This window comes from Pholcus phalangioides, unplaced genomic scaffold (genome assembly GCF_987345545.1).
Source record: "Pholcus phalangioides strain wild (caught in Gottingen) unplaced genomic scaffold, Ppha-v1.0 ptg000008l_1, whole genome shotgun sequence".
NCBI classification, from domain to species: Eukaryota; Metazoa; Arthropoda; class Arachnida; order Araneae; family Pholcidae; genus Pholcus; species Pholcus phalangioides.
In genome coordinates, this window is record NW_028301601.1 from 17,512,423 (window position 1) to 17,534,677 (window position 22,255).

General features: G+C 33.7%; 1 protein-coding gene across 1 annotated transcript in view; it reads right to left on the reverse strand.

The window, feature by feature from the left end:
* Positions 1 to 275: 275 nt before the first annotated feature.
* LOC149083923 (uncharacterized) overlaps positions 276 to 22,255 on the reverse strand; it is a 110,052-nt gene continuing 88,072 nt past the window's right edge. Inside the window, exon 2 of the mRNA XM_089234302.1 lies at positions 276 to 1,896. Within this exon, the coding sequence (XP_089090428.1) occupies positions 1,532 to 1,896 (365 nt within the window). The 3' untranslated portion in view covers positions 276 to 1,531. The remainder of the gene's footprint in view (positions 1,897 to 22,255) is intronic.

Genomic DNA, 22,255 nt, shown 5'->3' on the forward strand with positions numbered 1-22,255 from the left:
AACAGGCATCCAATATCTCTATGTGCAATATACAAGCCACCTAATAAAAAATTATAGAAATAGACTTGATCTGAACTTAACTTCCTGATCAATACCAACAATCCAATTGTACTGGCTGGGGACTGGAATTACAAAAGTCCTGCCTTCCACAGTAACAGATCCAATTCCTGTGGTGAAATTCTGGAAAAGCCGTGTTTGACAAACACTGCTTCTCATGCTTAGAAGTGTTAATAGACACAAAAAACAAAAACACCACATCTTGGTTTTTTTTTTTTCACAGAATGAAATGTATTTTATTATCCTCCCTGGACACATACTCTCACACATACACATACATAATACATACAACATTATTTACATCGGAAATTTCATTAATTTAATAACGATTATGAACAGAAATACTAATTAATAAATTTTCATTTTATATAACCGGCGGAAATAAGAAAAGAAATATTCAGTCTTTTTTTTTTCTTTTCACTTGATATAATCATTATATATATATACATAGTTGAGTTCGGACTATGGACGTTTAATCTATATGAAATGTCCAGTTTCATTCTTCTGATGAGACGTCGACACTCTTGCATGTGATCAATATGATATTTTGTAGTAATCGAGGATTCGTAAATCTTCGATTCTTTCGTTGAGAACAATTTTAATATAATTATGATTTTTTTTTATTCAATTTTGCTGCAATATAGGGATTTGTTATTGAATGTTCAAGATGCATTTAAATGATTTTTATTGTCTAGCAGGGTGCCATCAATCATAATTTATTCCCCCTTTCACTTCATTCTCAACCGTGGCACCTTGGAATATCCCAAGAGCACAAGGGGTTCGAGAACTACTGGTTTATATGAAGATCGGCTATTGGGGGCTATTTCGAGATATTTCGAATAAAAATTATATTTAAAATATTGATCTAAATGAGTGCCTACTGTGGTGACCTGTTTGAAGTTCCACTTTAGGGTGCCATCTAGGAATTAGGAATGAATGCCACGAGACATTTTCAATTTTATTCCAAGTCACTTTAGAAGTCTGAGAATTTCTAGGAGAGAGATAATCATTACGATGCTGTAAAATTATTACTTATTTCTCATGGATAATAAGTAATTTGTTGGCCAGAATTTTCATGTGAAATCTCATCATAGGAACATGGTCAGTGCCGTGAGTATCTCGCTTAAATAAATAATCACTACAGCACTTTTATTCCAATAAAATGGCCCTCACAATATGGCGGCAAAATAATTTACCAACTTTTTAACCCGCAATGTAAATTATGTGAAGAATCTGCACCATTCAAAACGATGGAGATGGTGCCAATCTCGATAACGGATGAATCTATTGACTTCTCCACCGATGTCGAGATTATTAACGGGAATCGACGTCGTTTCACAGAAGGACCAAGTGTCGTCCAGTTCATCGATCTATACATGGAAATGTAGTATTCAGTAGTAATAAAAAACCACCGTAAAAATAAAAACCGGGGTTTTTTCTTCGGTCGTTTCTACAGCACAGAAACTGTATTGTCTCAGGGCAGAACGGAACATATCACTTTACCGTCCTTGTTTTTTTTCAGCAGGCTCAAGTCCTGGATGTTTTCGATGATGCTTCGGTGCATACCCTGCACTTTGGTGCTCTCGACGTCTTTCTTGAGCTCCTCCATGTCCCTCTTGAGTTTCGCTCGTCGATTCTGGAACCATGTTATGACTTGGGCGTTGGTCAGTCCTAGTGACTGGGCGATCTCGTCCCGATCCGCCGGCGATAGGTACTTCTGGTACAGGAACCTTTTTTCCAGTTCGAATATTTGGTGGTTTGTGAAAGCCGTCCGGGACTTCCTCTTCTTCTTTGGTTGCTGTCTGTTGCTGAACATTGACAAGTGATCACGAGCTGAGTCTGGAAAGAAAGAAAACACGGGTTCAATGAGAAAATTCATACTTAGAATTTAGGGCTGGGAGTCAATTAAAATTTCTAACTGGTCAATCAAAAAAATTTTAATCGATTGATCGGCCGATTAATCAAACCAGCCCTATTAAAGATACGACTTTAACGATAAACAACACAATTAATAAGGTGATGAAGGATTCTAGCTTAAATTAACATGATCATGAAAAATATTAGTTAATTTAATTTTTCTTAGCATGTTTTTTTTTTTTTTTTTTAGTTATATAATATATTTCAGCATTTCTTAATCTTAATTATTAAGGTAGATAAATTTATTAATTTTATAAATGAAGAATTTATTATTGAATTTCTAAATCGGGGTCCTCAGAGAGCATTGTCCACGAAGATTTTTGTGGCCCGTCGTGGAAAGGCTTACATAGTAACTGAATTTATCAAATTCCTGGAAAATAATCCTCACTGAGAAAATTCTACAATTGATGAAAGCAATAATTTTAAATCCATTTGGACAAAAAATACTAATGAAAGAAATGGTATCATAATTATTTAAAGAAATAATTTTAGTATTGGTGAAAAAATAATAATTTTTGAATTATTGAAAGAAAAAATTTCATAATTATTAAAAGAAAAAATTTCATAATTATTGAAAGAAAAAATTTCATAATTATTGAAAGAAAAAATTTCATAATTATTGAAAGAAAAAATTTCATAATTATTGAAAGAAAAAATTTCATAATTATTCAAAGAAGTAATTATATAAATATTATACCTTATAATTTATATTCTGAAATATTTATTTTAAAATTATTGAAAGAAATAATTTCAGCATCAGTTGAAACTAAGTAATACACAATTCATAAAAATTCATAATAGAAAATATTTTGAGAACTATTGAGAGAAATATTTTCTGAATTATTGAAAAGAAATATTTTCAAAAGCATCGAAATATTTTCAGAATTGATGTAGAATTATAGGTAATAAAAATCAATCTTAGGGAGAATAACTTGAGGACCAAATGAATGTGCGCTATTGCTCCATGCGGAGAAAGGACATTGATTTTATAAGTACGTATATATACAGTGTATTCAGGTTTCTTCGTGTTCCATGGAACTGTCTCGTAACCATCACAGATTCAACATGAACGTGGGAACCTCTGTGCATTTGACATTGGCTCTTACTACTGGAGCTTGATAAACATCCCTTGAAATTCCACAAGGGACCCGGAACTTTATCGGCAAGTCACAGAATTATTTTTCATTATTGTGTTGGAGACAGGATTAGAATCCATGGATGAAAGTATCCCATTCTTTTCAGATTTCGCTTCTTGATGTTCTGGTAGCAATAGCCGGAACGAGATAGAAAGATAAGATATAAAATACTAGTCGGGGGGTCAAGCAATATGCTCTCATTAGCTGATGATCGAAAATTTTTATCACGATTTACGTAGTAAACTGCCAACTTGTGTTTACAGCCGCCCAGTCATTCGTTTAGGAGATTTCTACTGCTCATCGCTCAAAAACACGTCATCGATTCAAAAAAAAAAACCAAAAAACCAGCAGTATAAGATAATGGAACGGGGGGAAAAAAAATGAAACAACAGTTAGAAACAGTAAAATTGAGGAAAAAGAAACAAAAATAGTTGACATCATCTGCTGTCAAAACACTGAGAAGGAAACAGAGCAACTGTGCTTGAAATGTTGCCAGTAACTGCCAGAGAAATCAAGATAAAATAACCTCACTCTTTTTTCGTGGGATTTCGTATTCTTTTCCCATGAGTCTGTTACAGTGAATGTGATAAATCGGTTATTATGTATAATATTATGCCATTGGTTATCATTAGATCCCGGATTATATGCAAATGCATATGTGCAATGCATTTGCATATTTTGGCGTTTTTTAGCATTAATGCATATAAATGCATAAAATCAGAGAATTTTCAGAATGAGTGCATATTTATGAAGGTTATTTAAGCTCCAATCTCTTTTTATTTGTAATGTTTCAAATGAATATTACTCATAATATTTTCATAATATCGGTTTTTCCCCCGGATGTAGTAAAGTAATAGAGATGTCGGTAATACTGTATTTTCAAAATATCAACCGATTTATTGTAAGGCTATTTCTAGAAATATATGAAAAGTGTTAAATGTTTTTAGAAATAGTGTCAAAATTCTTTTGGTACCGAGCAGCTACAACAAGCTAAAAAAATGCCTAAATAAAAAATCTGTAGAAGTTATTTGCATATGGTAGTGTATACATACGTGGGGATATTTTTTGTAAATGAATATAAACTTATGGCGGGATTACACAATAAAAATTTGATAAAAAAATCGTTTACAAAAACTCAAAAAAAAAAAAATAATAATCAACCAATCAGATAATCGGTTACATTCCCTCGAATGCAACCGATACGCTTATTGGTTGCATTTTTCGAGCTTTATAAAATAAATTTTCCAAAATAGTGTAAGGCATAAGAAATGAAAAATATGCATTTTAATAAGATACTGGTTTTTTTTATTGGTGATTTTTTAATGTATATTTTCTCATTTTTGGTACATATTTCGAAATTTTTAACTTTTCAGGAATTTTTAGTATATATTTTCAGTTTTGTATTCATATTTCGGTGTTTTTTAATGTATATTTTAAGTGCATATTTTGGCATTTTAAAGTTCATATTTTGGCATTTTTAAGTGCACATTTTGGTATTTTCAAGTGCACATTTTGGCATTTTCAAGTGCACGTTTTGGCATTTTTAAGTGCACATTTTGGTATTTTTAAGTGCACATTTTGGCATTTTCAAGTGCACGTTTTGGCATTTTTAAGTGCACGTTTTGGCATTTTTAAGTGCTTATTTGCATATGTTAAGTGCTTTTTTGCATATTTTAAGAGCATATTTCGCCAGTTTTTAAGTGCACATAATCCGGCTCTCATTATTACACATAATAACCGATCACTATGCATAATCGCCAGTCATTTCGGTAAGTTTGATGGTTTCATCACTTTTATCGGTGTTTTTTATAATACCCAAGGGTCGTTAGTAAATTTGAAAATTTACAAAAAACCAAATTAAATTTATTTTATTCATTTTATTACTAAAAACATAATAAATCGTACCAAAGTTCATCAGATTTACCGGTTATTATGCAATTGGACATCGATATAACGAATCCATTTAATGAATCTTACGATTGCACCCCGAAAAGCGTTGCTAACTTAGTTATCTAGATCTGGTTTATTTGTTTTTCAGCCATTTAGTTCGAAAAAAGCCCATCTATTGGTTTTTCCTTGTTGTTTTGCTACTTGTTTCTTCTAGTCTTTTCAAAAAAAATTTCTGTCTACTAGTAGTCTTATAATCATATCATGCCCCCCCCCCCCCACAAGGGTGGGTTGACGGGGCTCCAGTCCTGGGGACTGGGACGATTCTCATCATTTCTTCTTTTTTTTAACGCTATAAATTCACTGCAGATGGGGCCCGTGAAAAGTCTGGTCTCTGGGGGACCAACCATAGGTCCCGGTCTAGGGGGCCTTCCGCAACATCCCGGAAGGGACAGAGCCCGGGTCGTGTCTGGTCTGACAGCCTAGGGGTCTTTCTTCAGGATGTGGGGCCCATGCTTATAATTATTAAATTACGTGAAAATACGGGAATGTCCCGTGAGATATGGACATCTAAATGATGAATAAAATTAATTCTGGTTGTTTTGAACCCGGTTTCTAGTTGTTTCTGATGAAGAATCAAGTTGGAAAATTTTTTGACTGCTGGCAGCACTGAAATTTGCCAACGACACTTGGGTGTTGCACATAACTACCGGTAAATAGGATAATTTTTTTATTAATAATAAAATTTACCAACGACGCTGAGGTATTATGCATTATCACCAGTGAAACTGATAAATTTAGGGAAATTTGTCAAACTTATCAAAATGGTCGACAATTATACATAATATGACGAATGAACTTAAGTTTACTATAATTGGCAATAATGTTTAAACATGTAATATATACATGTAGTTTCATGCATAATTAAGCAATAGACTGAGGTATTCAGTTCGCACTTTTTAAGTCATCATTATCAAAAAACAGCTCATGAGAACAATTTCTACAGCTGAACATCGATTACATACGCGGGTAATGAGTGTGAACCGAGTTTTATGTGCTCATGTTCATTGTTATCAGTTCCGGGAGATGGCGCGATAAAATGTTCACATTATTTAAAAGAGCCCGTCGACAAGAATTAGGATAAGCAGTTACAAAAAAACATGGTTTTTCGTCCATTGAAACAGATATTATCACAGTTATCAGAATAGAAGTTTTCATCGACCACACTGTATACTGTATTTAAGGAGAACGAACATCTCTCTCTCTCTCTCTCTCTCTCTCTCACTCACTTCTCACTTTTCAGTTTAAATTACCATTATCAGATCTTAAGTCTTCGTCACATGCATGCATATACAGTGATACCTCAGCTAACGAAGGCCTTGACTTACGAAATTTTCGGTTAACGAAAAAAAATTTTTCGTGATTTTTCTGCCTCGGCCAGTGGCGTATTAAAGTCTGTTGAGGCCCCCGGTGCAAAAGAAAATATTGGGCCCCTTTAAATTAAAAAATGGTCTAAAGTTTGGGTTTTTCAGGGCCCCGGGCGCGCTCCCGGCACGCCTTCCGTGAAATCCGCCTCTGGCCTTGGCTAAAGAATACGAATTAGGCTAACGAACCTTTTCTTTGATATAGATGCATGTGGCTAACATAAAACAGCCGCGTCATGAACTGAATTTTATTTGAAAGCATCGCATCAGAATTACTGTCACTCGATCCCGATTAATTCATGTCCATCTCGGAATCCTTTTCCAGATGTACCTTCACTTCTTTTTCTGAACGTTTTTGAATCATTTCATATAAAATAAAAAAATATTCAGACAATCGAAATTAATTGAAAAAAAGAGCTTATGTTTTCAAAACACGTGTTCTTTCAATGAAAGACTCAGCATAAAACTGAATAGTCTGGACATTCTAAGAGCTTATCTCTTTTTTCCCATCTGCATGTATCAGACACATAAATGAGCTGACCAAATCACAAATGAGTGGGGACACAAATGAGATTCGACACCTACGAACTGAAGCGGTATGGTTATTTGTAGCCCAAAGCTGGTGTTGATTGTCTTACATAGAGTAAAACAAAATTATCTTCAATAAAGTGAAACCCCTTTTAACGGGCACCCCTCGAATGCGGTAACCCCTCTTTTAAGGCGAAATAATTAGTTCCCCAAATGAAAGTATGCATCTCAACCCCCCCCCCCCCGATTAACTATCACACCTCTTTGAAACAGGAACCTAGGGCCATTTGAGCCCACTCCCCAATAAATTCTGTAAGGGTGGGGGGGGGGGGGGGTTGGCCGAGCCTACCAAAGATTCATGAATATACAATGGAATGCGCCATTCTGCCTCCTGCGTACGGGCTTGAGGCTTGAGTCCCGTAAATACGAATGGCGGGTTTCAGTCTTTTTAATGTTTTCTTCATGTCGGTACCTCTTGAAGCTCCTTTTTTTTTATAGCGACTCAATGCCAGCCTCAGTGTTTCAAAAAAACTCATCTTTGGATTTTAGGCCATATCTCTAACGAATTAAATGATTTCATATAGAAACCCATGGGAAATCGCGTTTCGGCCAGCGAAGATTTCGACTAACGAATGTGATTTCGGAACAAATCATGTTCGTTAGCCGAGGTATCACTGAACGTTTTCCAAGATTAGCAACAGAGGGAAGATATTGAATTGAAAAAAAAATCTAAAGAAGAGGCCTGGTAGTAAACAATTAGACGTCCCTGGATGAAATCAGTCACCAATTATTGTCCATCTCTCGTGCACGAGGTAATAACTCTCGATGACATCGTCGGAACACACCACTGACAAGGCAGCTGATTGTGTCGACGCAATTAGACGTGATGTGTTTATCAACCGAACCTAATGAGACAAGATATTTTTGTCGTCAAAGCTAGTTGTCGGGACAGATGTTTTGACATGTATTTTGGCACGAAGATTCGATTACCTCATTTGTCGGGATATTCCCATGATATCTCCGAGCACGATATCATGACCGACCGGTTTTCAAACAGCATCTACTGTATATGGTTAATGACTGTGTGTGTGTGTGACCGAATACTTTTCCCGAGAATGTTTTATTACACTCAGCTTATATCAATTTAAGCTAAACATGTTCAGATCTCAGTCAGCATTATCTCAGTTTATCTAGTTTTGTTTTGTCCGTCACTAGAAAACAAAAAGGCATTAATTTACAAAATTTTCAATAATTTGACACCTCATGATAGCTTTGGTTGTTATTGTTGCATTACGTTGGGTGACCGATATCCACCACGTCAATACTTTTTTGGTCTGTCAGGCATTTTTCTTATTTTCCTTATCCCTTTAAGCGACACAGCATCATTAGTGTACGCAAAGGGGGGGGGGGGCCTCAAGCCGAGATTGCAGTGTTATTTTGCAGGAAGAAACGTAACCCCCTCCCCTTGAGAAAATTCTGCGTACGCCTATGCACAGCATAAATCACTGAGCCCCCCCCCCCCCCCCCCCCCGAAGTACGGTCTATCTCGATCTTCAGCTGGTGCAAACTAAGGGGATATAGGGGAAAGTATTTTTTCACATTGAGAAGTTCAATTTTATAAAATATCTGGGCTGTCGATGCTAAAATGTTCGGAGGCTCGAGTGCCAAAGAGTTTCAGGTCCTCTTGAGCCTATATTTGATATATTTTGGGGGGTCCATATACAAAAGCATTTATAGTTACAGTATGTAAAAAGTACTGAAAAACACCAGTTTAAAAACAATGGCACACAAAAGAGGATGCAATTTTAGAATCAATAGGAAATCATTTCAAAATTAATTACAAATTTACAAATAACTTTACAATGACTGAAAATTCAAAAATAATTTTATAACGGCCGAGAAAATTGAGAAATAATTTTATAATAGCTGAAAATTAAGGATTAATTTGAATTCCGATTTATCGGAAAGAATAATTCCCGAATTTATGAGAATAATTCTCAAAAATTCGGGAATTATTCTCAAATGAAATGAAATGAATTCTTCTGAAATGAATTCTGAATAACTGAGAATTCATTTCAGAACTAACGAAAGAAATAGTTTCGGAATTGATGGGAATTCAGAATCAATTTCGCGTAATTGACGATAATTCGGAATTGATGGTAATTGAAAAGTATCGGGAAAAATAATTTCAGAAATGATGATAATTTAGAATTATATTCAAGTGAATAATTTCAGAATGGGAGAATTCAAAATCAATTTCAGGATGGATGAGAATTCAAATTTAATTTCAAAATCAATGGAAATTCAGAATTATTTTCAAAATTAATGAGAACTGATAATTTATTTCAAAATCAATCAACATTTTGAAAAAAAAAATTATAATCATATAAATTTTCATTAATTTTGAAATAAATTTAATTAATTTTTAATTTTCATTAATTATGAAATTATTTCTTTCACAAATTTGATTTTTTTCCTGGGACTATCACTTTTAAAAATTCTGAAATTACTATCAATAATTCCGAAATTTATTTCTATCACCTATTCTTCCAATTATTTTTGTCAGTAATTGTGAAATTATTCGTTTCATTAAATTCTTTTTCAGCATTTCTGTAAATTCTATAGTTATGTATACCTTTGGATGTTGAATTTCGCCTTTCGAAATATATGAAATTAAAGGATAATTTCTGAATTATTGGCCAAAATTTTAGAATAATGAAAAAATAATTTCAGAATTATTAAAATCAGTTTCAGAATTAATAAAAGAAATAATTATAAAAAAATGTCGGAATAGATGAAAAAAAATTATTCCAAAATAAGAAGCCTTTCAAGTATTACATCAGCAAAGTTTTAGCCATTTTTGAACCCCCTCCTGTCAGCAAAATTTCTCCAGCACTGCCCCCTACCTACTAACGCATATTGTTGGAATCAGAAACGCACGCGGGAGTGGGGCAGAGCGGGCACGTGCACCTCCCTCCCCCAAGATGAAAAAAAAATTAAAATTTCGAAAGAAAATACTTTTATATGTGTTATTATAATCGATTTCTGTTAATTTCAATGCTATTTGACGGGGAAGAGCTCAAAATTTCTCTTTAAGAAATTCATTGCGACCCACCCTTTAAGCCATATATGGTAAACCCTTGTCCCGCGGACCAAAGGTGGCCCTGAAGGTTATCGGATGTGCCTTGGTCACCAGCGGGTATGACTTGGTGACCCGCGGGCTTCACGGAAAGTTTTAATTTGGCCCGCAATGTGTGTGCTTGAAAGGCTAAAGACCCCCTGTTCTAGGAGATTCCCTCTGCATTCTGTGTATAGATTTTTAAATAATTCCGCTTCTATACAACGTCGTTTCTCAACCTTTTTGGAAAGAAGGACCAGTAAAACGTCTGAAACAATTTGACGGACCACTCGCGTCCCGTAATACGGGACATTCCTGTAATTTTCATTGTTACGATTTTTTTTTCTCATTTTTATCGTTTTTTCAATGATACCTATTTGTATTTGTAACAATTACTTAAGTTCGTAATAAACACACAATGCGTTTTCGTAATATATATAAATTATATTATGATAACTATGGTAAAAATTATAAAAATTCATCTCACATATTTGTCAGGTTTAACGTTATTTCTGCAATTTTAAGCAACTTTAATTACGATCAATGATTGTGCCTAATTTTATCAATTTTTGTAATGTTAATTGGCGATGCCGTGTATTTTACGGATTATTATAACAATAATTATTACCTTGTGATTATTTAGGTCCCAGTTTACAGTATTTTCCTCAATCAAATATGGTCATCATATGATTTGAATATTTTTTCGTGAAATAAAAGGTATATTTTCGAAAACAGATTTGTAGCAACTCTTGAATTCCATACCCTTCAGAAATTTCAGCAATAACAATCGAATTGTATTTAATTTAACGTAATAAATTGCAATTTTTGGCAAAATTCAGTGACACATCGTATTCAATATCGCAATTTGTTGCATTCTCCTCGATAATGTAGAAAGGTAAAATTTTATTTGAACCCATATGAAAATATTACCAATATCAATTGCAAAAGGTTTATATTTTTATCAAGTCTGCTTGCGGACCACCTCCAGTCGACGGACCATAGGTTGAGAAACGCTGCTATGCAACACCAAGGAGTTTCGAAGAGAAATAGGACTCAGTGGGAAATTGGATAGTAAGTAACCATTTGCATCGGATATGACAGAGGCAGGTTTTAGAGGACATTCGGGTGAGGTCAGCTGCAAGATGCTGCATATCCATGTGTGGTAGAACGTGTCCAAGAGAAACCACCTCGAAAATAACAAAGGGAAATATTTCTCCATTCGTTGGTGGATAATTTTCGATGGGCAAATGCCAGGAAATGGTCATCACGTGACAGCAATCAACGGAAAGAAATGCTTTCTTCCACCCCGAAGAGTGTGATGGCAGATGCAAATATATAATACAGCCACCCCATTTAGCCACTGAATGCTCTAAAATGACCCTGGATTACATAATGATGTTCCGCTCACACTTCTCCGAGGCTAATATAATTACTTTTCGGGATTATATACTTCTGAGAAAATCCGAGAGGAGGAGTTGTTTTTTTTTTTCGGTTTCGAGTGTTTTTTTTCTCTTTTTTTTCTTTCTTATTTTAATACCAAACGTTTTTGTAACCGAAATTACTGCAAGTCACTCTTTTTGGGCAAGGATATAATCTAAAAAAGCATGTTTTGCGTTCAGTTCATGGCTATCTGCGCTATTCAACTCCTAACTTTTCAAGGAAAGTTACCAATTATTCAATGGGTAAAGCATATCCTAATATAATTCATGATAATATACACAGAAAGAGAAAAAAAAAAGTGGTGAAATATGCTTATTTCGTTTGTAATTTGAAAAATATAGGTATTCTTCCAGAAATATTTTTAAAAATACGAAAAATACAACAAAACTGAGCGATGAGAATAAAGACCGTAAAAAATACCAGAATTCTGGTAATCTGCCATGATATGCTAGAAATAAAATGCGGAATAAGTATAGAAGGTAGCGAAATTGAGCATTTAAAATCTTCCGGACAGCCTGTAGCCATCAAAAGGAAGACAGAAGATGCAAGAAATAGAATGAAATAGTATTTGCATAGGCCAATTGCCAAAAATCTCAAAAATTTATAGCAGAAAATGGGGTTCACGAACCATTTAAAAAAATTCTGTACGAAATTGACAAAAATTGCTGGTGGAAAAATGGCTGGAACTATAAAGTACAAGGCAAAAATCATGTTCCAAATATCTTTAAAGAAAAATATTTTTTACATTTTAGATCTTTAAATTTTTGAAACAAATTATCAAAGTTGTTAGAAAATAACGGACTCTAGAAATTAGGAAATCAATATAAAAAAGGGCAAAGAAGGCCTGAATATTTTTTGGAAGAAAATTCCTACATTTATTGAGAATGCAAAAATTAAGAAGATATGAAAATAATCGGATTATATCAAAACTTACAGGGGAAAAAATACGAAATTACTATTAAATAAAATTGTTTTCGAAAATTATGTTCAAATACTTGGAAAAGTAAAGACTTTCGTCCTCTAAAACTTCTCCATAGTTCCAAATTTTTTTTTATTTCATAATTAACAAACTTTTCTTAAAAATTACATAAAACTATTTTCAATAAGTCGAAATTTCCTTTCAAAAATAATAAAACGTTTCTTGAAAAATTGCTAAATGTTTTTAAAAAATCATATTTTCTTGCAAAAATCTCAAAATGTTTTTGAAAAATCACAAAATTTTCTTGAAAAATCACAAAATTTTCTTGAAAAATCACAAAATTTTCTTGAAAAATCACAAAATTTTCTTGAAAATTCCCAAAATTTTTCTTTGAAAATTCACAAACTCTTATTCAAAAAGCATTAGTTTAGAAATTTGGAACTATGTAAAAAGTATCCTACTTACTTTTGAAAATTTATAAAATATTTATTGATAAATGCATAGCTATCATTTTTTTCATGAGCACTATAAATTTACTTCATCAAAATTCTTGAAAATTTGTTAAATTTTTTTTCTCAATACAATAGGCCTATTTATGAAGTGCAGTCAAACCTCGTTAGTGCGTCACCCGGTTAACACGTCACTCCACTTACCGGATCACTCTTTGGAAGTCCCAATTATCCTCAGGCAGGAACTGGCACAACTATGACCTGCTCTGTTTAACGAGTCACTCCGCTTATCAAGTCATATTTTTGCTCTCCCAAGAGTGACTCATTATCGAGGTTTGACTGTATTTCGTAGCGACAATTTTTTGGGGGTAAAAATTCTACTTTTCATAGTGGAGATTCTTTCAAAAGGCCAAAAATAAGCAAAATACTTCTTTCATCCTGGATTTTCCTCTTATTACACGTATATATTTTTCAAAAAAAAGTTTTCAAAATTATCCATGCAAACATAAAATCATTATTTTTCCTCCGATAGATGAATTTCAAGGGGTCAGACACAGACAACAATAATTACTATTACTGATCGGGGAAAAGAACATGATCAAAAGGATGAAGAAATCTGAAGATAAAACGCAAAATCATAGATCAAGAGACGCCGAAAACAAGAAAGAAGAAGAAGTAAACTCTCACCATTTGTTTTGGTGACGGATAAACATAGTGTTTGATTTGATTATTAGTTGTTTGATTTCTTTTTTCTTTGAGTTCATCGAACGGCTTCAAATCTAAATGAGATTTACTCGGAACCAGTTTACACGTTCCGAGAATTAACGAACCATCTCGTTCTCACATTCTAGTTTTTATTACTGTTATTATTGTTATTCTACACCCTGTGATCACACAAGTGACAATAAAATAATAAAGATTGTTGTCGTCAAACATATATGCATGCATAGGCTTACGCACAAAAACTTCAATGATCACCGAAGTTGCATCCCATTTAATACCAGTAGTACTTGTTTACCACCATCACACGATGCGCTGATTGGTTAAATCCTAATGAATCGATCGGAATGTAATGAATGTTCAAAACGTATTTTTGTCACTACTAAATGGTTAACGTATGAAATATGTTTTGGTTTACCATATAGGAATAATCAATCTACGAGGGGAATTTTTTGATTCATCAATGAGTATTTGTATCATTAGTTGCGTTGATAGATGAATTATTTACAGATAATAGTGTGTGTGTTGTGTGGATTTTTGTACTGGTGATTTTCAGTGTAAACCTATTGGGGACTGCTAATTTGTATTTGTATGGGATGTTGCAGAAAGGACTACAAAAGGAACAGTGATAGATGGATGAAACAAGTGGTAGGGTTGATGGACACGGCTGGAATGTTAAATACACGGGTTTAAAAATTTAGTTACAGTTTTAACTAATAGGTGGTGTCACAGTAAACTTCTATCTTTGGTGGGCATTTTTTAAAGTCCTCAAACACTGTTTGAAACAGTTCGTCTGTGAGACATACGCATTCATTAAAGTAGGAAAATTTGCACAAGGTGGCTAAGCTCTACTCTTTGCATATGTCATGTCATTCCTAGGTAAGGCGAAAATTTCGAATTCATTGTAATTCATCAATTCGACCCATGTTTGCATGAATAAGTATTTCATCAACTTTTTAAAAGCACTAACTTGTAGCTAATTTTGCCAACCACGGTGTATTTAAAATTACATTTCTGCCCATTAAACTTTATTACTTTGTTTCATCTTTTTACCTATCACCGTTACAAAGTTAAGGAGTCATTTTTGAAACACCCTGCATATCAGTCAATTCTCCCAGGGATCTTGGACATAAGTTCTTGCATATAGTATATAAGTTCGTGAAAAAAATATAAAAAACATTAGAAAATTAATTTTTCTTCGTAAATTTGTGTAGCGTAAAAATTGGAAATCGTTAGTGTGAAAATTAAAATAAAGATATTTACAAATTACAGTAATGCCAGAAACGCGCTGTAATTCAGTAGAATAGGTTATATACCGTAAACGCTTCGAAAAATAATTATTGAGAAACTGATTATTTCTTTTATAAAGCAGTATATAGGTCTACTCGTAAATTGAGGTACAGAGCAGCCACTGCATGGGCGGAAAATGTTTTGTGAAAATAAATCACATGGGAAATTTCTGGTTGAAAATGTCATAAATTCGCAAATAATTGAAAAATCCATAAAATTGAAGGAATTGTAAAAATTTGAATGTGGGTAGATGGGGATTGGGAAAAAGTTATTCTCACGAAGGGAAAGCTTTTTTGGTGTATATCTATTTTTCTCTTATGTGTCCCAAACGTGCGTCGTAAAATTTGCACTATTGGTAATTCATCAATAGTGCATTGTCCACCCCAATATCAGCATCATAGTAAAGACCTTATGTAAGCGCCAGTATCAGGAAAATTCGGAAATGAGCTGTTAATCGTACACCCTGTAATTAATTTATGACTATCATTCGCATGTTTACAGTGCATCGCCCTCTATCGAGGAAAGTTTGAACTCATTTTTTATTTTTTACCAAAAAATATCCCTCTGCGTGAGAATAATTTTTTTTTTTTTTTTTTTGCAAACCAACGTTTTTTCAAATACAGTCGAATTCCGTTTAAACGAATACCGATATAGCAAAAAACCTTCAATGTAACGAACACTTTTTTTTTTATACGCATGCAAATTTCCTAAATCTCAGGAAGCTGCGATAGCCGCAAATTTGGAAAAGTCTCACCAATGCAAACTAGCTGCAAATCATTAGCCCTTTATTTGGCAGTGTTGCTCTGAAAAAGCACAACTTGAGCTCCTTATATTTTCCAAATGAAGACATTTTATACCTTGAGTTCGTTTCGGCTTTGGAGCAACTCCTAAACTTTAGATTTTCATTTTTGAGCTGTTCATAAAGTTTCTATAATTTCCAGCAGAATGGTTCGAAGGTACACGCCTCTTATTTCTTTGCAAACCAAGCAAGAACGTGTTTTGAACCTTTTACTTACTTGTTGGTTATTTCTCCAAGTTTTATAAAAAAATCATTCATCAAACTTTTATAGTGTAATCCCGGCCTAGGAGACGTATATACTGCTTTGCATTCTTCAACAATGATAGAAAAGTAAGTTGGAAAACAATAAATGCCATTTTTCTACTGTTCAAATCTATGTAAATCATACAAATACAGTGTGCTCCTGAAATACCCATTTTTTTTTTTAAATATTGACCATGAAAAAACTTTTTTGTCATGGCAGTCAGGCTTTTTCATTTGCTTGATACAGTAGACTCACAGTAATCCGGCTTTGTTTAGCGGGTTTTCTTCGGGCATTTGAGAGAAAAACATGTCATTTGCGCAGAAGTTTGTTATTTAAATGGGGTTTTTTTTTTCCAATTGACTTCCAATACGTTGCATCGAGTTGATGTTGCATGAGTTTTCTGTTTTCATGGGGAGAACGGCGCGAGTGATTCGATACTTGCGAGTATAGAGCAAGGGGGGAGACACCAGTATAAATCTTTGCTAACTTTTTCCGACACAACTCTGCCTCTTTTGAGGTAACAGAAGTAAGGTGGTCTGTGCTGGATTAGCTAGAGCAGGCATCTTCAATCAGTTTCTCGCGAGTACCACGGTGCTCCCCGAAGCACCCAGAGTGCTCGTGTCCGATTTCGTGCTCGCGAGCCCTTGATCAACGTTCCAATTGAACACTTTGTAGTAATTGCACTGAAGGACTGAAACCACCCTGACTTCATACATTCGTATGTCGAACTTGCCGTAAGGGTGCTCTTTTCTTGATGATGGGTACAGGCAGTGCTCGTGACTGGAAAAAAGTTGAAGATCTCTGAGCTAGAGTCTACTGTATGACCCCTCAAAATTGTTCTCCTCTGGAAATTTCAATGCGTGTAAATTAGAGGGGTAAGAACATTCCCATATTTCCGTATGCAATTTACCATAATTTATACAATTATACTTATTGAAGTAAACTTAAAAGTTCTTTTATATAAAGACGTGTATTTACGTGTATAGGCGTAAGCAGAATTTTCTCGGGGGAGGGGGCGGGTTTCAAAATGTTTTTTCTTCTGGGTGGGGGGGATTACGTTTTTCCTGCAAAATAACATTATAATCTCGGCTTGAGGGGGTTAGACCCCAACCCCCTTTGCGTACGCCAATGTACGTGCTGTAGGTACAACAAAAAGGAATTGGGGTATATTGGAATAATTAAGGAAACTTGGGGTAACTCATGAGCTACAGTGTCAGGTTCCCCCGAAGTTTTTTCTTATCGAAATTATAGAAACAAATCGGAACAATGTGTAACAGCTGTCTTTTCTTAAGCGCCAACTAAATATATAGGCGCTAAGCTAATGTCCGTGTTCAAAATCAGATAATCGCAATATTACGCAGTTTCTACGGTTTTCGAATCAACAACAAAATACAAGATTCCAGGCACCTGAAGACGATGCTCACAGAATTATATTAGTTGACTTGTGGAACCGATCCCCACCACCACCACCATCACTTGGATCGCGTGATCCGATAGGGACGTGCACGAGGTGGGTAACGACAGGCAACGGTAAGAAATCATAGCAGGGGGGCCCTTCCATTCCCCCCTTAATAACCGGGGTCCCCTCCCCATCATTTAAGAAGCAATAAGCGTCATTCAAAGACCCGTGAGCTAGGGAAGGGGGGGGGGGCCAAAAACGCTTACTTAACAACACGTTTTGTGTCATTTTGCCGCTTATTCATTCCGACTGATGCCTGGGAGGAAAATGGCGGCGGTCATTTCTTTTCTTCTTATTATTTTTTTATATATATATATACATACATATTAACACTATTCTACGGCTTAAAGATGTGAGTGGAGTTGTTTGCTACGGAAAGCGTTATGTGTTACGCCTTCGAGATAAGTATTAGCTTTCAAATAACTGAAAGGAAAAAAAAAAAAACGTGCGGTGAGGTAATCTAGGATATTACGTGTTTTCTGTAACTTAGAATGTCAGGGAAATGTTGGAATGAAAACTATTGAGGTGGCTTTTTCACAGGTTTTTCTTTTCTTTACAGTGAAATCTCGCTACAACGATAAATCCCACTACAACGATATTTTTTCAAATCGTATTCGGAATTGCCTGTAGGCTTATGGTAAACTTCTCTCGATACAACGACATCCTTTACTACGATAAACTCCTCTATAACGATATTTTCTGAGATATCGAAACTTCTACAACGATAGTTTTTGAGAGATCTCGCTCAAAATCACCTTCAATATATTTTTAAATCCCTCGCCAGTTTTTATTATTTTGGGGGGTGAGTGATAACATCGGTATTTTGTACTATTTTAAAAGTGTTAATGAAGTTGTCGCGTAGCTATTTTCTGTGTAGTAAGCCTACTACTTTGCAGGGTGAAACCATTAACTTAAAGAATTTTATTTACCAATTAACGAATTGCAATTTTTTGCTGGAAATAAACACTCATAAAATGCATGTTATGGTGGTGCTAACAACACTAATTAAGTGGAAATGCCAAAAAGCAGTATAAATTTGATGGTCACCGTCAAATTTGATCACCATCATCTGATGATAATACTACCTCTTGATGTAACGATAACCTTTTTACTGACGATATTTTTTTCTTGGTCCGTACAGTATCGTTGTATTAAGGTTTCCACTGTAGTAGATATTTTTCAATTATTTCGTTATGAATAGGAATAAGTGTATTTGAATATCCACCGTGGCGTTTACACTAATTTTTATTATCTTTCGATTGCAGCAGGTTATTTAACTGCGATAATTGTACACTGTGTTTCAAAAAGAATTAAAAGGAATTGAGCCTCAAATTTCTTATTCGAGCTATCATTTCTCAGAGCTAAATTTCAAATATTCGATTTCAATGACAAATTTAGAAGAGTTCGATTTCAAATTTGAGATTTGAAACATGGATGTAATTATACTCAAACTTGTGTTCATAAGAACTTACAGTGCGAAACATATTTATTAGACATTTTAAAATTTCAGTGAAAAGCAAAGTAAAAATATCAAAAATTCCAAGCTATTTTATGACGGCAAAAAATAACTTTGTATCAAATATTGGGAATTAAAAAATATTTTCACATTATTTTATGGAAAAACAAAAGAAAAATCGGAAAGAATTGATCCTAAAATCCTCGAATTGGTCCTCAAATGAGAGATTTGAACCACAAATCGGAAATAATCGATCCTCTAATTAGAGATGTGAGAATCATAAATTTGAAAAATATATATTCTCACATCAAAGAATTCAGGTAATAAATTGAAAAGAGTAAATTCTTGAAAACTAGGAAAGAATTTTATGCTCAAGTTTGAGAATTTTTTGTGTCACAAATGTAAAAGATAGCCTACTAGAACCAAAAATATATGCAATAACTAAACCTCAAGTTCGACGTTTGGACAATGAACTCAAAAGAACGGAATCTCGAATGAAGGATTAGATTAATTTACTAATGAAAATTTAGCCTTGTTTTTAGTTGTTTTTTTTTACCATAAATTCAAAAACAGAAAAAAATAAACACCAAATTTTTAAGGGGAAAAAAAATTTAACAAAGTTGCAATTGTGCACTATCATAAGGTAACATATGTTTATTAAATTACAAATAATATTATCATTTGCCGGAAAAGAAATTTTTTTCTCGTAATTTCGAAGATATTGTAACATTTTATGATTTAGCATGAAATTAACATTCTTCTTCTTTCAGTAAATATTATTATTATGCTTCCAAGGCACGTTCATCTCAAATAAAAGTAAAATGCTATTTATTTTGCTTATAAAAAGAAATGATTTCTTTCTTGAATAACCGCACTCGTTTATTATCTTATTTTCTTTTGATACAATCGATCATCTCGCTATGAATCGATGCGTAAAAAGAGCTTAAATCATCGATTTATATGCATGATTCGAGTGAGTGAGTGGATGATTGAGAGTCTCCACGTCATTCATCTATGACTGAATCTTTTTTTTTTTCTCATTCACTGAAAGCGAAAGTCTGTAGCTACCTACCGGCGGAATACTGAAAATCCCAAAAGGATAGAATCGGTGGTCTTTTGAATTAACTGTCTAGGAGTGGGAAATATGCGCAATATCTGCTATCACTTTACTTTCCAAGATGATTGTGAATTCGTTTATTTTGTATTTTGTTCCCTAAATGAATAACAAAATGGAATTTTTCATTACATTGATTCTGCTTATTTTGTTTTATTTGGAAATTCTTGAATTTAAATATTTCCTGCATGCCTACAACTTTTGTCTTTTTTGCCGTTAAGGCATGTTGATAGGGTGGGAGAGTTCGTTGTGTTGCAAGCCTACTTGATACCAAAGCTCTTATATTCTCGGGGGTTGTCCAAATAATTTCAGGGGACCATTTTATGCGAAATTAGCAACGAATTGAGAGGACGGGGTGCTAACATCCGGGGGTGGGGGGGGGGGGAAACAACGTAGTTACAGGAATTAACGAAATTCAGAAGTTATGAAGGAGATGCCAAAATTTCAGAAATGAACAATTCAGAATTAATGGGAGAGATGCCAAAATTCCAGAAACTAACTAAAATTGAGAATAATTCTGAATTCATTCACTATACTGAATTCAGTTATTATTCTGAATAGTTCATTAATTATTAATGAAGGAAATACCAAAATTTTGGAAATTAACGAAAATTCAGAATTAATGTAAAAAATGCAAACATTTCAAAATTAACGAAGTAAATGTCAAAAATGTTTTTATTTTATTTAGAGCTCTGAAGAAGTAATTTCTGTTCCTTCAAGTCAGTAGTTTGTGTATTATATGATTGTATATGTATACATGCTTGTGCATTATATAAATGTTTGTACATGCATATACTCTTTTACATTGTATAGATGTTTGTATATGTAAATATCTTTCTATTTGTGTAAGTAAAAAAAATCAAGAAGGCATTTCAAAAATAATTCAAGAATTTCAGAAGGCATTTGAAAAATAATTCAATAATTCATTTCAGAATTAATGAAAAATAATTCAATAATTCATTTCAGAATTAATGAAAAATAATTTCGGAACTGATGAAAGATATAATTTCCGAATAAAAAAAGTCTTCAGTAATTCGGGGTTCCCCCTGATAGGGTTGAGACCCCATGCCCAGGCTCTGTTGGCTCAATCGTTAATAAATAGAGAGAGAGAGATGCCACTGATCGTCTTAAATATTCCAATTCTTCACTCTTGATATCGAAACACTTCATTGTTTATAACGAGATTAGTTGATTCAGAAGTAAAACAAGTTTTTAGTGAAATACTTTTTATCCAGTTATTTTCAGTTAAATTTCTAACATAACTCAATAAAACTTGAATAAACCTAATTCTTATTTAAGAAAAACATTCACCATTTAATCACATTATATCCCCCCCCTAAAACAAGATTTGAATAATGATTGGAAAACTAATTGTTTACTTATTAAGTAGGCCTATTAATATATATTTTACACAAGCGAACTTATGGGTTATAAAAACGAATTAAAAAAAAAATTCAACTATAAGAATATTATCCCTTATCCCTTATTTCTCTTGTACCAAGAGATGGCTGGATGGAAGTAACCTAATTATAGGTATAGGGGCGTCTACTGTATTAGGTATGTTTGTAATTATGCTAATTATTTCTAATTCATTTATATTCCTAATTAAATTTTTATTTCTTATTAAACTCTTAATTCAATACGATTCTCTGAACTTAACACCTAGAGGTTCTCGACAGAACATTTGTAAAAGTTTTCATTAAGAATTCTACAAACGAAACACACTATTTCTTCGAAGGATAAACGAAACCTTCAAAGAGTAAAATACTTCAAAAAACTGACGAAATGAAGAGATTTTGGGGGAGGGGGAAACAACCATAAAAGCAAGCGGATGAATCACTTCCAATGAATTAAGCTTTTTTGATGAGATTCAAAATATCGCTTAATGAGTGTTTAGAAGGGAAAAAAATGTGTTATAGAAAACTAATGTCATCTCAAATAACATATTTCAGCTGAAAAGTGTAATTTGTTTCTCGTTAAATCCACGCGTCGTCATTACAAGTGAAAAAAAAAAGACGTTTTTTTTTTTTTACTCTCTCATGGTCTTATTTGCACGTCTATAGTCTCTCATCAGAAAATTACTCGTTGGCAAAAAAGTCCAGAATCCTGATTGGCTGACATTCAATGAAACAAAAATAACAATAATACAGTAATAAAAAGAAAAATAAGAATGACGTCAATCCAAGCTGTTAAATCCGATGACAGCCTAAATAGTGCTCAACCTAATAGTCAGTGATTATTATAAAAATATCTTTTTTTTTTTGTTTTCCTCTATTCAAAAGAAAAATCTCGGTTCAA